The sequence below is a fragment of the Centroberyx affinis genome, unplaced genomic scaffold, assembly GCF_046629955.1.
Source record: "Centroberyx affinis isolate AG114_WGS23_722 - 3 ecotype Tasmania unplaced genomic scaffold, CSIRO-AGI_Caff_v1 ptg001093l_1, whole genome shotgun sequence".
NCBI classification, from domain to species: Eukaryota; Metazoa; Chordata; class Actinopteri; order Beryciformes; family Berycidae; genus Centroberyx; species Centroberyx affinis.
Genome location: NW_027279638.1, coordinates 9,713 through 29,732, shown reverse-complemented (window position 1 = coordinate 29,732; position 20,020 = coordinate 9,713). Strand labels below are relative to the sequence as shown.

The 20,020-nt window shown below is 42.7% G+C and overlaps 1 protein-coding gene across 1 annotated transcript in view; it reads right to left on the bottom strand.

Moving 5' to 3' along the window:
• The window catches only part of LOC139647558 (microtubule-associated tumor suppressor candidate 2-like), a 41,050-nt gene extending 23,848 nt beyond the window's left edge, over positions 1–17,202 (bottom strand). Inside the window, exons 1-3 of the mRNA XM_071523475.1 lie at positions 15,076–17,202; positions 13,131–13,308; positions 8,656–8,912 (exon numbers count right to left, since the gene is read on the bottom strand). Coding sequence (XP_071379576.1) covers positions 8,656–8,912; positions 13,131–13,308; positions 15,076–17,202 — 2,562 coding nt within the window. The remainder of the gene's footprint in view (positions 1–8,655; positions 8,913–13,130; positions 13,309–15,075) is intronic.
• Positions 17,203–20,020: the final 2,818 nt, after the last annotated feature.

The following is a 20,020-nucleotide window of genomic DNA, read 5'->3' as shown; positions in this document are numbered from 1 at the left end:
TGCTATCATAACATAACAAATACAGCATAAGGTGCCAAACATCTGCGCTGAATAATTCAGCTTTATCAGTGTCATGCCTTGACATAATGGTTCAGTTAAATCCTCATTTTGCATCAAACCAGCAGGGTAACTGTTGCAGCACACTGTACACAGCATTATTGATGAAGCTCTCTTGTGATGCTGCCCTGAGAGGGATATTTACAGAAGTTATTTGCTTGTTTTGAAGCAGAAGACAGGGTGTTGGACTAAACCAAAGTGGAAAAAAGAGGAGAGATGAAAACAGTGAGAGGGAAAAAAGGAAACACTAGCTTACTGTCAACAGGATGAAAAAAAATCTTAATGCTTTAATAAGGAAAACACCGGACTAAGAGAAAGTGTTAGGTGTAGAAAAAGTTAGAGAGCGCAAGCACATGCCTCCTGTGGAGAGAGGAGTAATTTATTGCCAATGCAGACACTAATGAAGCTCGCCCAGTGGGAGAGAGGAGGAGGAGGAGGAATGGGGCTTCTATCCTGCAAATGGTTCAAAGACAGAGGAGGAGAGAGGAAACGAGGGGAAAAATGAGACAACCAAATGTTTTCTTTTCCTGTGATAGAGATTAAGATTATTCTTAACCTTAATGAAATGTCTTAACAACTTAATATTAACATATTATGAAATGTCTTAACACACTCTTTCTACACTGCAAAAAAATCTTAATCTAGTCATTTAGTCTGTTATTGAGTCCTAAAATCGTAAATTTCTTAAAATAAGTGAAAAAATCTGCCAATGGGATTAGATATTTTCACCTGTTTCCAATACAAATCAACTTGTTTCAAGAATTCTATAGAATCAAGTGTCATTTTCTTGATAGTAGTGCAGTGACTTTTGCCTTATTCTGACTTGTTTCAAGATACCGACACTCATTTCTAGAGAATTCCTGAAACAAGTGAAACTGCACTGGAAACAAATATTATCTCACCTCATTGGCTTTTTCTCTTGGTTTAAAAAAAAAAAAGATAAATGTGAGACAAAATGACTTGTTAAGATGGACTTTGGAAGGAATCAGTGGCATATAACAGACAATCGAATGAGGGCTAGGATTCCCCAAACTTCTTCTCCATCACCTAAATGATATTGCATAGGATTATGGTCTATGGGTTTTAAAATACAGCAGTTTCTCTTGTCAAATTGCTGAGCACATGTTAATTTGACTGTTGTTAACATTATCCTGCAACTCCCAAAATCTCACAGCTCCCAGATAGCACGACTCGGGGATGAGCATGTACCTGCTCACCTGACTTCAGTGCGCCTATCTCAGCATTCCCGTGGTTTTCGTCAGTCTGGACCATCAGTTAAGCCCATAAACAGTGATTAACAAGCAGGTGGATGAAATACGCTGGGCGTTTATCAGTTAATGAACAGGCCCACTCAGCCCATCCACACTGTCACAGCTCTAATGCTTCAGTAAGCCCCTGCCATGTTTTTTTTTCTCCTCACCCGCAGAACGGCAGCCTTATCTAATTGGCCCATCTAATTTGCTGCTCTACTAGTGTGTGTGTGTGTGTGTGTGTATGCGTTTGTGTATGTGTGTGTGTGTGCACATGCACCATAGAAACCATCTGTTCACAGTGAGCTAGCATGAGTCACAAGCCAGATCTGAGCCATGGCATCTGGGGTATGACATCCATCCTCCTGCCCGCCAACCTCTCCATGCCTCTCTCTCTCTCTCTCTCTTTCTCTCTCTCTCTCTCCTCTCCATTTCCCTTCTCTTTTCACATTCGACACCAGCCTTTCCTTCTCTCCCCTTCCTCTCTGCCTCATTCAATTTCCCTTTATCACTGAATCTCCCTTCAGTTTTTCCTCTTCAGCTGTCTCCTTAATTTTCCCCCACGTCCATTCAGTTCGCACCATTATTTCATTATCTCCCAAAGAGAGGACAGACAGAGGCGATAACAGTCTGTTTGTTTTGGTGATCGAGTTTCTATCACTGAGTCAGTGTGGCTCAAAGGCACAGGCTTCATCAGCCTCCGCTCTCTGGATTCACCTCCCAGCTCTGTAATAGAGTCTGTCAATCACAGTGGAATTAGCAGCATATCCCCCATGTATATTGCATGCATAGATGCACTCTCTCTCTCACTCACACACACACACACACACACACACACACACGCACACATGCACACACGCACACACTTAGGCGCGCATCCCTTGAACACCTTCATGGATGTTAGTGATGGGGGGAGGATTGGGTCAGGGAGGATTGGGTTAATGGCTAATCAATGTCATATAGACAGACCTATAGCGCCCCAGACAGCACATACACACACACACACACACACACACACACACACACACACACACACACACACACACACGCAGACATGTGCACACATGCAATGAGAATCAATTAAGGCCATACCAGGTTGGCTCAAAGTCACCTTCCTTACCCACTGTGTGTGTGTGTGTGTGTGTGTGTTTAAATTTCATCCTGTTCATGATGACTACTGTACATGTCCTATATGTATGATTTGATTCTTTCATTATATTCTATCTATTACATTCCATAATGCTCATGCTGTTTATGTTGAACCATGCATGTGCAACTTATAGCATTATTCTCTGAAACACCCTAAATATTATTCTTTTTTCTCTGCCCCTCTCTTCTTACCCCCTACATAACACAGACATACAAATGCACGTGCAGGCACACATACACACACACACACACACATACACACACACAACCCATTGATCAGAGTGAGGTTGACAAGCTACGACAGTGGGGAGCTAAAACTCCGGGGAACTTCCTCTAACCCACTTTACTGCAGCCTGGCAATCCTTTCCTGCTCATCACTCTATTCCTTAATGATTTCTCCTATTCACATCATCCAGAGCCCTAATGGAGTCCGCTTTGCTTGCTGATCAATGGGGAAAACGTGCAACTGAGCCTGGCTTTTCTTCTCTCTGTTACGGAAGGAGGTACTGGGTTGCAGCGTCTCCCCTGACATCCTTGATGGAAGGTTGTGTGAGAGCTCATCTGTCAATCTGTCTGCGCTTTGATCTGAGCTGGAGCGCTGTAAGACGGGGCAAAGATCCTCGTGTGGTACAACAAAGACAGGTAGGAGCACACACAAGTTCACGAAACACACCCATCTACACTCACATATACATGTATAAGTACATAAAAGCACACAGTTATACACACACACACACACACACAAACATACATGCAACATACTGAGCTCCTAAACACTCACAGAACAGAGTAAGAGACAGGAAATCAGAAACTGGAAAGAAGTCAGGGGAATAATGAACTAAAATAACCCTTCAGAGAGAGAGAGAGAGAGAGAGGGAGATAGAGAGAGAGAGAGAGAGAGAGAGAGAGAGAGAGAGAGAGAGAGAGAGAGAGAGAGAGAGAGAGAGAGAGAGAGATGAACCAATGTGATGATGGCAAAATCGTATGGTTTCTCTTAATTCGATGGGATCTTGTATTACAATTATATCTGTGTTAGAAGGTTTTTTTATTTTTTTTATTTGATGGGGGGCCTACAGGCATGTGGCCTGATTAGGTTACCTCATCACACTTATATTTTACTGTGATGTTGTATGAAGTCTGACTTTATATTTATATTTGTTTACTGTATGAAGTTTGAGTTATTGTATACTTGTTTTTCTTTGATTTGATGGGGGAGTTTTGCAGACATGGAGCCTGCTAATGATACCCAATTATGTATATGTATGTTAGTATATATAAGTTATTTTGATTTGGTCTTGTTATTTGTAAATATGTCTCTTATATGTAAATATGAATATATTTTTGATAATAAAAGAGACATAAAAATGATGGCAAAAAACAGAGATCACAAGTTAACAGTGTTACCTACTGTATGTCTGACATGTTTACCATTCCTATGACTGCTTCATTTACTTTTCTGTCTTCTCAGTGTTACTTCACAGCTCAGTATTTCACCATTTTGCTGGGAATCAAAACATCAGTCGAGAAATGGGTTGTTTTGCATATTTCCTTGGGCTACAAAAGGATTTCAAAATGCAATTATTTTGGTGAAACTGACACATTATTTAAAATTCAAATAAGGGGAAAGATCAAACTTTAAACAAAATATCAGCCCTTTTTGTCATCCGGGCTAAATTACCTCTAGGGCAAAAACTCAACATTGCGTATCACGCATTATCCAAACTTCCTTGTTAAACTGCAGTAAGGGGCTTTTAATATTGGTTGATTGATTGATTTTTTTGCTTTAGTGGCTGATTGATATCAGGCTCCTTTAATTCATGGTAATGGGTTTTTAGGTTGTGGGGTGAAGGATCTCTTAACATAATGAAGAACAGTAGTTCATTCATGGATGGCATGTCCAGAGGTTTCAAAAGAAATCATCACCTTCCGGCAACCACACTGAAAACATACAGAGAGTTCACTTTACATTTGAATTTCCCCAAATTCCCCATAGGAAAATGAGACAACAGACAGCACACTCCCTATTGGTTAAGCCCGTGCTAGCACTCACACAGTAAGAGAGGCAGAGAGAGATCAACAGTCATGCCCAGCGTAATCTGGAAGGTCAAATGGAGCGCAGGAGTTCAAATGCCTCACAGCTAAAGGTCGCAAGCACCACACAGAGTCAAAGCCCAAAGTAAACCATACTCCCCTCTCCCCTCCTCTCTCTCTCTCTCTTTCTCTCTCTCTCTCTCACACACACACACACAGAAAAGAACATCAAAGGGCCTTGATCTTTTGCCTCTCATGTCGATCCTGCACGCTTGATTCCATTTTGGTCACAACTTGCTCTGAGGTGCAGCGGCTCAACGGCAGTAAGGGAACATTCTGCTTTAGGCAATACTTTTAAAACTGCTTGTCTTTACTGTTCTGTTGGCAGGTGTATCTATCTGTGTTTTGTGAGTATGTGTGTATGTGTGTGTGTATGTGTATGTGTATGTGTATGTGTATGTGTATGTGTATGTGTATGTTTATGTGTACAGTACGTGTATGTGTCTGTGTGTCTTTTTGCCTATAAGTGCAATATTTGTCATAGTAACATGATCAAAATGTAAATGGACATTCAAACAAGTAACTGCACGTCATAAAATGCTGTAATAAAGCTGCACAGAAACATTGCAAGCCGCTTTAATAGACAATAATGTAACATGCAAGAGATTAGATTAATATTAGTGACATATTTTGCTCAATATCTTGCTCAATATCCTGCTCAGAAACACTACGAAGGGACACATGGCTGTTGCAGAGATTGAAGTTGTGAACTTTTGGTTATAGGACGGTCTCGATTTTAACCAGATAGAGTGGCAGAGACTCTGCTCCTGCAGATTATCCCTGATCCCATGTCACTGATTCATGATATTGACATTCTCAGGTTAGTTTTTAGATATAAAAAAAAGTGCTATACAAAAAAAATCATTATGCAGAGGAGAGCGAGGGGGGTAAATTCAATACTGAGGATTCTGCCTAGTGTGTATTTTATTTCGTTCTGACAACAAACCACATCAAAAATATAAAACTATAAAAGGAGCTCCCGAAGTACATGGACAGTGACCCATTGATGTTTTGGTTCCATAATCTTATTGATCTGGATTTGAAATGACTATGAGGTTAAAGAACAGACTGTCAGCTTTCATTTCCAGCCATATCAGAGTGTTAAAGCAGTATTTGGAAAGATTACGGTAATAGTCATTTTTCATATCTAGTCAAAAATCCTTACTGTGCAATTACTTCTAGCGGTCTGCAATTCATAACCATTGACGGAGTCATGATTTCTTATAGTCAGGTTCTGTTAGACTCATCACTTTTTCTTTCCTACAATTATAATTTACTGCTGGCCCATTCATCAAACACATCTCTAGCCATCTGTCTGTCTGTCTGTCTGTCTCATTTATTTAATTAGAAGGATAATGCCTCTTTTCCAATCTGCCAGGCCAATGAATTGATTCTAAAATGGCTCTGTTTGTACACACACACACACACACACACACACATACATGCACATGCCAACACTTGGTCAATATTTAGAACACAATTAGAGCACTGCTCATTGATTAAAGTCCTTCTACCAAGAGTGTTTCCTAATGAGAGAGAGGACATTGGAGGAAAGGAACATTTTCAACAAAATAAAATGATGACAGCAATGTGTAAGCCTGTATGAGACAAACAGATGCTAATCCCATTACCATAGCTATTTATAAAGCTATTCAAAAATGAAAACCTTCTCATTTCTGCGCCTTCTTTTGCTATTTAGTCTTTCCCCTCTACCACTTCTCTTCTTTTTAGCTCTGAGCATAAGCAGGCTCTGTTCTGGACACCCATGGGGGTCCTCCTTCCCCCATTTCACAGTTGCTTGAGTAGGTGCCACCCCCACATTGCCACCCACTTTTTTGTTCATTTACTACCAATGGGAGCGGGAAAAGAGGGATGAAAAAAGTATAAGGGGGGGGGGGAACGAGGGAAAGGAGCGATGACATAACAGGGGTGCTGACGTGCGTGAGAGCGGAGGTGCCGACGTCAACTGTAACCGGGAGAAGAAGAGCAAGCATTACCTATGTAGGTCACATTAAAAACACATGCAGCTACCACATATTCAGCCAGCCGACCAGCCAGCCTGCCAAGCAGCATTGAAAGCACAGTTGTGAGTGCACTCCCAGTTCTCTGAGACTGAGAAAATAAAGCTCTCCACAGGGTTCCGTCAACAGCATTAAAAAGTAAAACGTAAAACTCCACTCATCCAGACTGAGTTAGCACAGGCCCAGATGAGAGTCCTAATAAAATACTGATTGGACTAGTTTGGGAAATGATGAGAAAATGCAATTATTCTGTGTTATTTTGACATACTTTTAAGGCCTGGTTACAAGCTCTTAAAGGGGAAACCACTAAACGTCATGATATCTGCTGTGCCTTGGAACATGTGAGCGTGCAAATCAGTGAATTATCATTGTTGCAGTAAATTGTAGTAAATTGTGTTACTTTTTCTACTTTTCCTTTACCCAGAAATGAGAGTCTATCCTGCCTCCTTATCTGTGATGTCACACCAAATTCAAACAAGGCAAGGAGGTCGCCCATCACGAATGATGCAGCCCCCCTTAGGCCAATCAGTAACAAGTATGTCACCTTGTTTTGACCTATAGTCTTAATAATAATCATTTCAATTATCTAATTTTAGCACCCCTCCCTTGGGTCAATCGTTTGTGACACATGTACGAACAAATTAATGATGTATGTGTTGCTCCTTTGGTCCAATCAGTGTAATTTTGAAAATGGCAACACACAGTGGGGAGATGCATCATTCATCTAAGTTTCATCAAAATCCAATCAGCAGTGTCTGAGTGATCATGTGCGATGGACAGATGAATGAACAAATGGAAGGAGACTGATTCATAGTCCTCCCTCCAGTTTTATTCTAGGGGATAATGAAGGAAAAGTTGATTTTCACAGTATTGAAAGGAATTTCTCAGGGTGCGTGTATATTTTCAGGTTCAGATCATTACCACAAAACAGAGCTCATTAGGGTGTAAAAGCACAAACAAAGGCAGCCTTGTGTTCATTGTTAAAAGAACAGCACCAGGTTGAACATCCTGGTAACAACACAGATTAGACTTTTGGTTTCCTGCTTTCTGAGTTGCTTGTGTTTCTATGTAATTATTGATCTGTGCTGGAAGAGAGGAATAATAGATGTCAATACCTAAATTAAGCCTATATCTAAACTTCTAAAACTATCTTCCGTCTAATGAGCAAGTAGTGCGCTGATAACATGAATGCTTACAAAACAGATGGTATTCCTAAACAGAAGACAAGGAGAATGGCCAAGTGTATTGCCTGTCTAGGTCATGAAAGAATTGCCCCTCATGTTGCATGCCATTGTGACTCAGAAAATGTGTTTTGCTAAACTGCAATTCTGACTTTGAGTAAAGACAGTGCCTATTATGGAAGCGTGTGAATAAAAATACACTGTGAAGAATAAATCTTAAGGAGGGTGGAGCTCAGGAGAGAAAGCAAACTGCATCATAATGAATGTGGGAAACATGGGGTGGGGGCTGTTTATGCAAACTATGGTCATGAGGGGAATACGTAGAAGAAGAAGGTAATAAAAACAGTATGTACAGTAGATGATGATGGGGTACTCATGGTGTAGTCACAACAAAGTACACTGGACACACCTGATTGAATGTACTATGTTTTTCATTATCTTAAAGCCATTTTGATCTAAAGGCTTATGCTTAAATGCTCGAAATTTGTTTCTTAGACAAATATAAATAGTTAAGTTGATGCCTATATATGTTGTCTTTCCTTCAAGGCAAAGGATGGCTGCTTTAAAGAATCTAAAATATAAGATTGATTTGTTTAACACTTTTTTTGGTCACTTCATAATTCAATTTGTGTTATTTCATAGTTTTGATGTCTTTACTATTATTTTAAAATGTGGAAAATAGTAAAAATAAAGAAAAATGTGGTGTGTCAAAACTTTTGACTGGTAGTGTAGCTATATGTGAAGTTATCAGATAGAGATAAACAGACAGAGATAGCGACACATTTTGAATAAAGAGAGGAGGACAGAAAATACAGGAAACACTGAAAACAGAAATAGGGGAAACAACTGTGACTGAGTGTTACATATAGTAGAACGGGTGTTAAGCGGCGACTCACGGTGGGTCGTCCTGCAGGGGTCGCTCTGCGTGCTGTCAGCAGAGTGGGCCGAGGAGACCGAGGACACGCTGGAGCTCCTGACGAAGCCGAAGGCTGCCAGGCGGCCCGGGGGGAGGCGGCTGGAGCTGAAGCCCGGGGGCCGCAGGCCGGACTGGGACTGGCTCGCTTTGGGGAGCAGGGACCTGGAGGCTGCGGCTTGGGGCTGGGCTGCAGCTGTAGCCGGGGCAGGAGGAGGAGCGGGAGCAGCAGTGGTGAAAACCTGGTCCTCTGTTGGAAGAGCAGAGAATGAAGAGTGATTTGGATGTTTTTTATCTGACAAATGCAAAAAGTTTTTACCAGAGTATATCTTTAGATGAGTATTTGCACTTTTACTTGAGTAAGGAATTTGTGTACTTCTACCACCTCTGAATTCAAGTAGTGCAGCAATATTGTTTCAGAGTCTACATGGGGTGTCCTCAGCTGAACCAATATTAGCCAGACAAACTACATAGTCAAGAGCCAGACGGTATAGAGTATACAGACAGTGGTAAACAAAGCAACCCACCATTCGCTGCAGTTCATCTTGTCTGGTAATCAGCTACATCAATGCTCAGTTTGTGTGAGCTGTTATCCTGCAGCATGTGGTGCTGAATGGACAGCACCGCAAATATGAGAAGCAGGGCTGTTGGATGCTGGTGTGCGTGTGTTTGAGTGACTACAGTAAACTCATTATCCACTGCTCACATACCAGAGGAATGAAGCAGCTTCAGCATAACCATAATGCTTATTTCCCCTGTGAATCATTCAACATCCTGTGTTGACTAAGCTCTCAGTGGGCAGCAGGAAGTTTGACTGCAACAGCAATCAACTACAACAATTACACACACAACGACTTGCAAACAACTGCTTTTAGCTCAGTCTGGTCACACATACAGGCTGGGCTGGCAGCCAGCCGCTTCTCTGCTGCCAACACTATTATGGCATTGAATATGAATCCCACAATTGAGGTTAAGGGACTACAGGTGTAGGCAGGGATGATCCCCATTTGAATTCCCAATACAGACAGCGTGCCACTCTTTGTTGCAAGACAAATAGTCTTTCAGACAGCAAAAAAGTAAAGTGACCCCTACACAGCTTGGACTGGCAAAATACAGAAGTATAGCCTATAGGAGATTAGCTTTGCAGCACACTAAAAACTCATAGGCTGATTTGTCTTAACTCATTTATTATATACTCATTTCAGCAAGTAAAAACAATGGAGCGAATGACACGTTTTGCACCCCTGCTTCACCAAGTTTTGCCCCCTGTCTTTCAGCCAGTCTCTATCAGTAGCTCTTCAGTAAACATAGCACTGTTGCATTAGAGCAGCTTTGGATTCCAGTTTGCTAACAAAACCCCCTAAAAGCGGTGGTCCTGGTACAGTCTAGGTTTCCTGAGCACAAACCAAAACTTGAAAGTAAAGGTTGATTAGAAGAGAGAAGGAGAGGAAAGAGAGTTAGAGAGAGTGAGAAAGAGAAATGGAGGGTGTAAAAAAAAAAGTAATCAAAGCTCCATAGTGACAGCCATTGTCAGTGAGCAGTGGGCAGAAATCCTCCTTCTCACTAATCTACTGTATCCAACAGCAAAACAGATGAAATGTGCAGGCATGAACAACCAATGTGGCACACAAACACACACACACACACACACACACACACACACACACAGTGGGCAGCGGGTAAATCCCCAGGTCTTGGGTAGACCCTCCATCTTGGCTACCCAAGCCCCCAGCACAAGGACTTGATCCTGGGCAGAGGAAGAGCATTATCCCCTGCTGGCTGGAGAGATAAGGTAGGCAGCCCTCCTTTCCTCTCCATTTGGCATAGCTGTGTGCTCCAGTGCATGCTATAGGCTAACCACAGCATCCATACTGGGGGGGAATGGTGTCAGAGACTTTCTACTTTGAGAAAAAGAGAGCAAGCCAGGTGATAGAGAGAGGCAGAGTGAGGCAGAGACAGAGTGAGAGAGAGATAGAAGCAGAAAGAAAGAGGTCTCTCTCAAATGATGTCTCCGGTGAAATACCCCTCAGCATCAAAACCCATCACCAGTGCCCCTGTCCACACTTATCATCTCTTCCCCCCTTCCACCATCTCTACCTCTGTGCCATGCGGTCCGTTTATTAAATTGGAGCTCGCTCCTCCTGAGTGAGAAGGTCAGGATCATTAAAGATAAATGTCCTCAGCTCCCTCCTTCCCCCGCTGCATTCATCCCCTCTGAGAGACGAGGGAGTGGAGCGGGCCTCGCAAACATCCACTCCAGCCTAGATGTCACAGACCCATGCTCCCGCTAAATGAAACTACGCATTATTCATAACAAATTATAAAGCCAAGAGGAAGGAGATAAAATATATAATAGAAATCTGCCTCTGACTGTCTTTTCTCTTCCCCTCTCTTTCTGTATTCTACTCTCTCAGCCCTGTCCTTCCGTTTCATTGGCTTTTTGTTTTTGCCTGCCTCTCTCTTTTCAAATGCAGCTGCAAATTTAGCTTTAACTTTATGAAAATGGTGAATTTGGAAATGCACCATTAAACATAACAGTCTGGGTGTTTTCCTGGATTGCAGTTTCCTCCCCTCCGACAGCCATTCCAAGGATCTGAGTGAAACTGCCTGACTTTGCCTGTAGGTCCCTCACACTGGGACCCGTTCCTCAACAGCCCCTGAGAACTGAAAACAGCTTCATCCATTGGCTTTCTATGAAGCTAAGAGCATCCTAACTCTGAGATGCATTAGGCAAATTGGGCACAGAAAAGATAATGGGACTGCTGGGATATGCAATAATGAAAAAAAGACTAACCTATTTTAATTACAGACCAAGGTGACTGGCGACAACCTGCATTGATTTCTCCCATAAAGCGTTAAATTGCATGTTATTAAATCTGCTACTGCAGAGCATTGTAATCCCTATAGATTCACTCAAAAGCAAAAGCACAGGCTTCACTGCAGTGAAGAAGGGAGGACTGGACTATCGAGACAATTTTTGGAAGTGGCAGGTAGCTTCAAGATGAGTACAGAAAATACCTGTCTTGTCCTGTAAGTGGATGATACTCCTTACATGGTAATTATATGAGTAGTTACAGTACTTGGACTGCTATACAATTGCTATATAATTGCTATAGTGTGCAATGAAGATGTAGGGATTTCCTCTAAGAAAGGGCTCACACTGATGAAGAGAGCAAAGAAGAATAAAGAGACACTTATTGGCATGTTGTGATGGGTACGGACCGGATTTCCCCAGAAAATGCTGAGAAAAACACAACAAAAGTCCCTCAGACACACATGCACACGCAATGCTGACCAATGCTACGTGTAATGTGTTTTTTGCTGGTGATGACTGGGTGTGTTTATCCATGCAATATGTGTAGTGCAGGCTACAGCAGGGATGAGAGAAGATGCCAGCAGGAAGATACTGACATTACTTAAGCGTTAATTGCTTTGCACTTCAAAGGCTGGAGCTCCCCCGAGGGCCAAGCAGCACTGAGACACCATACATATGTATTAATAGGGATTATGATAAGGAAGCTTGGCACAAAATAACACCAGGCTGATCAATTCTGCATGTGCAGTTGGGAGTTGTGTGTGTGTGTGTACTGTATGCGTGCACATACTGTACGTGTGCGTGTGTGTGTGTGTGTGTGTGTGTGTGTGAATCTGTATGTGCACACTTCTGTCCGGGTTATCATACCCTGGGAGAGTGCACAGATCAAATATGCATGGAAGTGATTAATGGCATTGCCTTCTAGCTGTGTGCAGAGTGATGAGCAAATTTCACTCTTCCATACTCCAGTGACAGTTAAGCTGTAATGTAAACCTGACTTCAGCAGTTAGAACTGGCATCTGCATGATTTGTGTTGTGTTTTTCAGCAACCCCCTAGGAAATCTGATGTGTGTTAATGGGTTGACAGGTTCTGGAGAGAAGGAGCAAGGAGCATTGTATGCTTACCAACACAAGCAACCATCTTACTCTCAACCCCTCATCCCTCTGTCTTTTTCTTTCTGTTAGATGCAGTTTTCTGGAGCAGGAAAAGCCCCCTTGGAGTGTTTCTTAAAGCCTCCCAATCAGATCAGCCAAAATTAATTTCAGAGACATGCATTTTAATGAGCTGCCTTCATCTCAGGCCAATTTGAACAGGAAAACAGTCCCACAACTGCTCACTGCTCCAAAGGAGAAGAAAGATAAGGCATCCTTCTAATGTGTCAAATGTTGGCCCGCTGAAATAAAATCTGACACTGAGCTCAGCAGAAGTCAGACCCAATCTGGCGTTCTGCATGTTTTCTGCTGTGAAGATTAAACAAAGAAAGTTAAACCTGCTCCCTAATACTCTGTATGGTCAAACTAAACTCACTAAAATGTAAAAGGCAGATTTGATATGAGAAACAGTTTATTTACCTGTGTTATCTTGGCTTTTCTGATTGGTCGCTGGGCTGACAGGCTGGACTGGCTGGCTGAAGACCAGTGTTGACCTCTGACCTTGACCAGGTCCTCTGGCCTTGGCTGAGCCTGTGGCCGTCCTGGTCACAGCTCCCAGGCCCAGGCGCAGCCCTCTGCCAGAGCGCAGCAGACTGCCGCTGCCTCCAGCCTGGGCAGCGGTCCTGGGGCGCGACAGGTCGTCAGCACAACTCCCTCCAAAGCTGGCAGTTCTTCCCATCTAGGAAACAAATAATTGGCTTAATTGTCCAGTTGATGTGATATTAGAAATTCCAGCAGGTGTTTTTATTTTTTTTATAACATTTTGTGTATTTCAAATATATAACTTTGTTTACATAAACCACTCTAGGACCCCAGACCATGACATTTCCTAAATTGATGTGATTCATCAAAAAAGAAAACCCTCTAAGAGATGTATTTATTTATTTCAACCAAAAGGTCAAATTTAATATGACATAATTATATGACATTTTGTATGAGCATTTCAAAAATTATAGTACATCAAATATATATATGTTTATATATATATATATATATATATATACATGTTTTTGCTATTTTGAATCAAATGAAATTTAAGCTTTCGTTAATGTCAAACTGTACTGTCATGTATAATTCTCTATCTACATTTTCTGCTGGTATTTCCAACTAGTATGCTAATGCGTTGCTCTAATTGCCATGACATTTTTGGCTTTGTGTGCCTGGTATATAGTGGACATAGAAGGCAGCATAACATTTGATGCCCTTGAAATCTAAACTGCCTACTAAATGCATCTATATCCGGTGCATCCATAATCACAAGCATCCATAAACACTTTGCCATACTTTGTGAGGTTTAGTTTCTTTTCAAACTAACAAAGTAAGCAACAACACAATATTATAGTTTTGGGCTGAACAATATAATAGTCATGTACAATATATACTAGGTAGGTATTTGATAACAAAGAAATCTACCAGTGAGTATCTTGTCTGTTAGAACAGTCAATGCACTCCACTGTTTGAATGTGGGCCCAGTTAATTTTTTTCTTTGTTCCACAATGACTCACTTGCATGTTTTACATGCTATGAGAGTAAAAGTAATAAACAAGGGAGTCTGATGAAAAATGTAACAAAGGAAATCTCACATTACTAAGTCTAAAAAGAAATCTAACATAGAGCTGGAGAGTTTGGATTCAGAAATGTGAAATGTTTCTTGTTACCAGCATCATTAAAGAGTCAGAGTCGTCCCTCATGGGCACTATTCCCTATTCTGGGCAAAATGTTAACATATGATGATAAAGCTGTTGAAAAACATCTTGCCTCTGTGGGCTTCATGTTTCAGCATGCATCAACTACATACTTGCATATTTTGATGTTTGACTGCAGTATGAACATGAATGCCAAATTAAGCAATTTAATCAGAGTCAATAAGGAACCATTTGAAAGCAATGATGAGCAGCTCTAGTAAGAGTGGAGGTAAAATTGAGAAAATGTTTAATCAATTATACATAGTTTAATGTGGGAGAGAATGTATTGACATTCAGAGTCAACAAATTTGGCTAGGGAAATTGATATGCTGAGTCAAACAAATATACAAATATAATAGGAGACAACAAATCAGAGAAGAAGACAAGAAGGAGATGTTGCTGTGAGGTTTGTCTTTGTGCTGAACATACAGTATGTCATACATTATATCGTAAAGTAATTCTCTGCTGAAGACACCTGCTGCTAATTAATACAGGAACTGTGTCATAATTGAATTCATCCCATCTTCACCCTTTCAATGAATGTGTGTGATCATGCATAGTGCTGGATCTCAGCATAACAAATCCTTTATTCTAGCCAGTGAAATGAGAATCAGTGTAATACCAATCCACAGTAGCAATCACAATGCAAGCTTTTTTCCTGCAGAGAAAATCTATAATAAAGACGGCCATCACAGTAGTTGGCACTCATAAAAACTATAGGAATCAAACAGTAAACATACATTATAGTACAAATTACTAACCTCTGATGGCATGTACTTGTCAGTAATTGCGCCGTAGAAGTTGTCTGCCTTGCTGCCCAGTTTCGGGGGTGCTGTGTGGCTGTGGGTGTGTGTGTGTGGAGCGGTGTGTGCGTGTACAGGGGGAACAGTGTGTGTGTGTCCAGGGGGCCTGATATTCCTGCTCAGCATTCCTGATGGGAACATGTTTGTCTGCATCTCTTGGCGGTACTTGTCATAAAGAAGGTTGGAGGCACTCAGGACTGGGGCTCCTCTGGGTTCCACCCCAGGTTTGGAGGGGTCTCTAGGTGTGTTGGGTGGGTTTGTTTGGCTGTGTGTGTAGGCTGAGAGCCTGGACGGCAGAGAGGACACCTGATAAGGCCCGTCAACAGCCTGGGGCTTGAATTGAGGATTCTTCCTGACATAGGTAATGATTTTGGGACGAACGCCTTTAGGTTTTGTGGTGTATTTAGGCGAAAGGGATCTATCCTTGGGGCTGGAGCTATGGTTAGAGTTGGGGGGGCTCTGCTGGTTGTTAAGAGGCGCTTTGGGGATTCCAGTTGTGCTTATATTAGTTTTGACTGGTGGTCTCAAGCCACTGTTGCTGTAGCCCTGAGGGGGTGTCTGTACGGCAGGGCTGCATCCTGGCTGGGGGTGCCTAACCACCCCAGCAACATTCCTGGAAGCGAGGTACATGGAGGGTTGCCTGCGTGGAGAGCCCTGGGGCGTCCTGAGAGGGGAGTGGGGAGGAGTGGATGCCCTGGATCCACTGGATACAATCCCAGTCCTGTTGGGACTGGAGCAGTTTCTTCTGTATGTGAGTTGGGTCTGGGGTATCTTCTCTAAGTTGGAGGGGTTGGAGGGACTGGAAGTACGCCGTGCGGTAGCTGGCTGCATATCCAGGGGCTGCGCCTCTCTCTGGGCTGCCTGGCTGGGCAGTCTGGGCTGGGAGGCTCCAGCTGTGCTGTACAGGTGGGAGACATCTGATGGTTCACGTAAGGACGATCTTGTGCACCTTCTGTTGGTCCCATGACTCTGTGAATCTGGAGAGGGGGCAGGGGAAGAGGTTTGCACTGTCTCTGTCTGATGAGGATTGATCAGTGGCTCTGGTAAGCTCCTCCCTCTTCCCATCTCAGTCTGACAGAGGGGTCTGACTAGTTGTTGTCGTCGTGGTGGTAGCACCCTCTCCTCAAACCCCGCCTTTCTCCTTTGGCCCAGCCCCCCATCAGAGGACAATCCATTTCTATGGTGACCTCCATCCTCCTGTCTCTGATCCTGGCTGTAGCATTGAGCATGCCCTTCTAGGTCATGTTTCTCCTGAGGATGCAAAGGTGGGGAGTTCTGGTTGGCATCTACAGGGGGTGCCCTTCTTCTGGTCTGGGCTGAGGTAGTGGTGTTGGCGTTGGGGTACGGGTTGGTCTTGGGGTTGGACAGAGAGATGAGGGACTGGGCCTCTCCACTACTATCCAAAGCACTGGCCAGGCTCCCACTCAGGGAAATGGCTGACAGACTGGAGACAAACACATTTGTTTCAGACTTGGACTCCTTCAGACCTCCCTTCCGTCTCTCCCTGTCTCTTCCTCTGCCTGACCTGGTGTCCCCCTTCTCTGCAGAGCTTGTCACATACGCGTCTAGGTCTTCAGAGCTATGACAGGCCATCCTTCTCTGCATCTCTTTACCCCCGTGTATTCTGCTCTCCACTTTGTTGCTGTCGTTGTCGTTTCTCCTCACACCGACCGAAGCGGAGCTGGCAGTTGAACTGGAGGATATGGACATGAGACCCTCATCTTTTCCATCTCTAACACTTCCTCCATCCTCCTCCTCATCCTCCCCCTCCTCCTGATCCCTCTTTCCCAGGAAGGTATGTATCTCATGACACTCCAATAGCTCAAACTCCTGGAGCTCAGGGTCCATGCATCGTTGCTCAGAGCCCCAGATAAGTAGCTTGTCCTGGGCATCACTCTGAGAAACCAAGGGGGGGAGGGAGCTGGTGCTGTACCCAGTGTCCCCCACCATTCCTCCCTCTCCCTGAGTCAGCTGATTAGCATTATCATCCCCAGGTTGGGGGAGCTGGATCTGAGTTTTGTTCGTCTTCATCTCTCCCCCGGTAACATTGACCCTCAGCCCCTGGAAACTAGTTGGGATACTCATGTTAGACTGATTCTTCTGGCACGCTCAAAGACACCTGTGGAGTCCTGAGGCCATTTATGAAGTTACAACTGTCTTCTTCTTCTTCTGTTTCTTCTCTCCCTGCCTTTCCCTCTCAGGGTCTCTGAGATGATGGTGCTTCAATTGACTAGTCAAAGGGTGAAATGTCATCTCATGTATTCGTTTTCAACCCCACTTTCTTTATCTAGCGTTGTATTGAGTTCACAAAGATCTCTTTGATGGCTCTTCGGGGAGATACGTACAGGTCCCTTCGATCTGAAATAAAAGACAACAAAAGATATTGTAAGACAACAAAAAAGACAACATAGACAACAAAGGCGTATTATTCTCATCACAAACTTAACCAGATCAACCTTTAAGCAACAACATAAGCAACAACAATACCAACCACATAACAACACTGTAGTTCAGTCCACCAGGGACCATGCCCAAACAAACTCTGGTTTTCTGTTAAGCTCCAATCCCATCTAACACCTCTCTGCTACACACCATGGTTTGATCTTGTCTTCTTTTCTTGTATCTTTCCCTGCACCCTTTATCAGCCTTTGCAGAGTAGCTTGCATGTCTCCATAAGAAATCTTTATATCTTTATTTTTGGACATGTAACTCATATACTGTAAAACATTATTGGTTCACTTTGAACTTCACTGTTTGATGCCTTTTATGCATTTTGCTCAGTGGTGCAGCATGCCAAAAACATGTCCACTTTTTTTTTTTACCCATAGAGCTGCTTTAAGTGCTCTGCCCACCAATGTGGGCTGTAACAAATTGTGAAATCGATTGGGCATTTATCACAGTGTTTGTTACGTGTTTGTTTATGTGTGTGTCCATCTACAAGATATCTTCATTATTATTCAGGTAGAGCCATTCAAAAGAAAACAGAATTCACTGGGTACCCATAGGACAAAAAGGCATTGGTGGGATCTCAGGATGCTACCGCACTCTGACTACCTTGTTTCTATTTTAGATGTGTGGCTTTTTGCATTCTCTTTTAGTATGTACTGGGTAGAAAGGGCTTGGCATTAAATGTTGAAGTATGTTATGTGGCAGGTGGCTAAATACACTCAGGGAGTAATAATGTTGATGTCATAACCACCAAGAGTAGTACAGCAGCAATAATGGGAAACACAATTACCAAATGATGATGGATGTTCACTGTGGGGCAGAAAGCAAAGAGATAAGTGAAGAGAGGAGAGGAAGAGAGCTGAGGCTACAGACTGTTTCCCTGTGAGTGAAGGCATCACCCTGGGGATGGCTGACGAAGACAGGCTGAGAGGAAGGAAGGAAAGGGTGAGAAGTGTTTTGTAATGAGCTTTCCTCCTCAAGAGACATTGAAAAATAAAAAGGCAGAATAAGGATTGGGTGAAAACACCTGCAACAAAGGTACTTTCCAACCTATTCTGGTATGATAAAACATACTGTACTTTGCATGGGCACGTGTGCATGCATGCATGGATATGTCCTTTACATGGATGAGTGTATGCGTGTACATGACACAAACAAAGAAAATCAAAAAGTGCAGGCGTTCATCAATAGCTGCAATTCTCCTGTGTAGGAGAGGCATAGGGACACCAGCTCAGGGGGGATAAATCCATAGATAAATCTGTTCAGTACAGGAAGGCTAACACTCCTCTCTCAACATGCCTCCTCTAACACACCATATGGCTGATTACACCGATGCCATGATTCGATCGCACACAAGAACAGTGCAGCCTACCTCATCTGAGAGAAGCAATGCAACACACTACAAGATGCACAGAAAACTGTGATCATAAACAGAGCATAGACAAGAGTTGGTAATATTGTCATGTAGCTCTCAATAGACAATATATAATTAATTTTCAAAGAAACCTAGGTGGTGTGATTGATTGAAATGTGTACAGTCAATAGATGAGCAGGTGGCAGGGAGGGCAAATGTCACAACATGTCAATTAAGGATGGTTATACATTACAACAGCATAATTAACACATACACACAAATACGCACACAAGCAAGCACACCAACACACACCCACAGAATGCTACTGACTTGGGTGACACAGAGCGACACTGTCACGTTTTTGCTCTCACAATGAGGAAAGGCTCCTGACTGTCCGTTTACCAACTGAACCTCTCCACAATTATGCAGCAGCACTGTGAGGAATTCTCCTCTAGCCTTGAACCAGAAGCATTAAAACCACAGAATATTAATGGAGTCAATTTCATTTGCCCAGCAGTGAGAGTATCGGTCATGTGTTTACTTTTCATGTTTATGAGATATTGTAGCCTATCTATTTCTAACCTCATACACAAAGCTCATATTGATTGCAGTTTACTCAATATGCATTGCAATCACACGTTATCATATTGGCAGTCAAGTGAATGTTGTATTCAATCACCTCTCTTTCTCCATACAGTCCAGTTGATTGAATATGTCAAAGAGTATTAACTGAGCAGCAAACAGGACAGAAAAAGGAGGGAAAATAAAGAACACAATTTACTGTATATAAGTTCATGGCCAACACAGTCAGAGATGGCACTCCGGGGAAAACGCATTAACACCTGAGGTTTGTGCCATAAGACACGCCATTGTCCCATTGGCCTACTGTGTTTCAAACCTCATAAAGATGGATGTCATGGAGAATGAAAAACCCTCACCACCTGCTTATCAACGATTCTAGGCTATACACACTAGCATATTTTATTCAACTATTCAACATTTCAAACGAATGCCACAATGTTCAAAATCTCATGATATGACCAAATAAATGTCACTCAAACCATCATACTGAATATTAGATTAGTTTCCAAATCTCAAAGT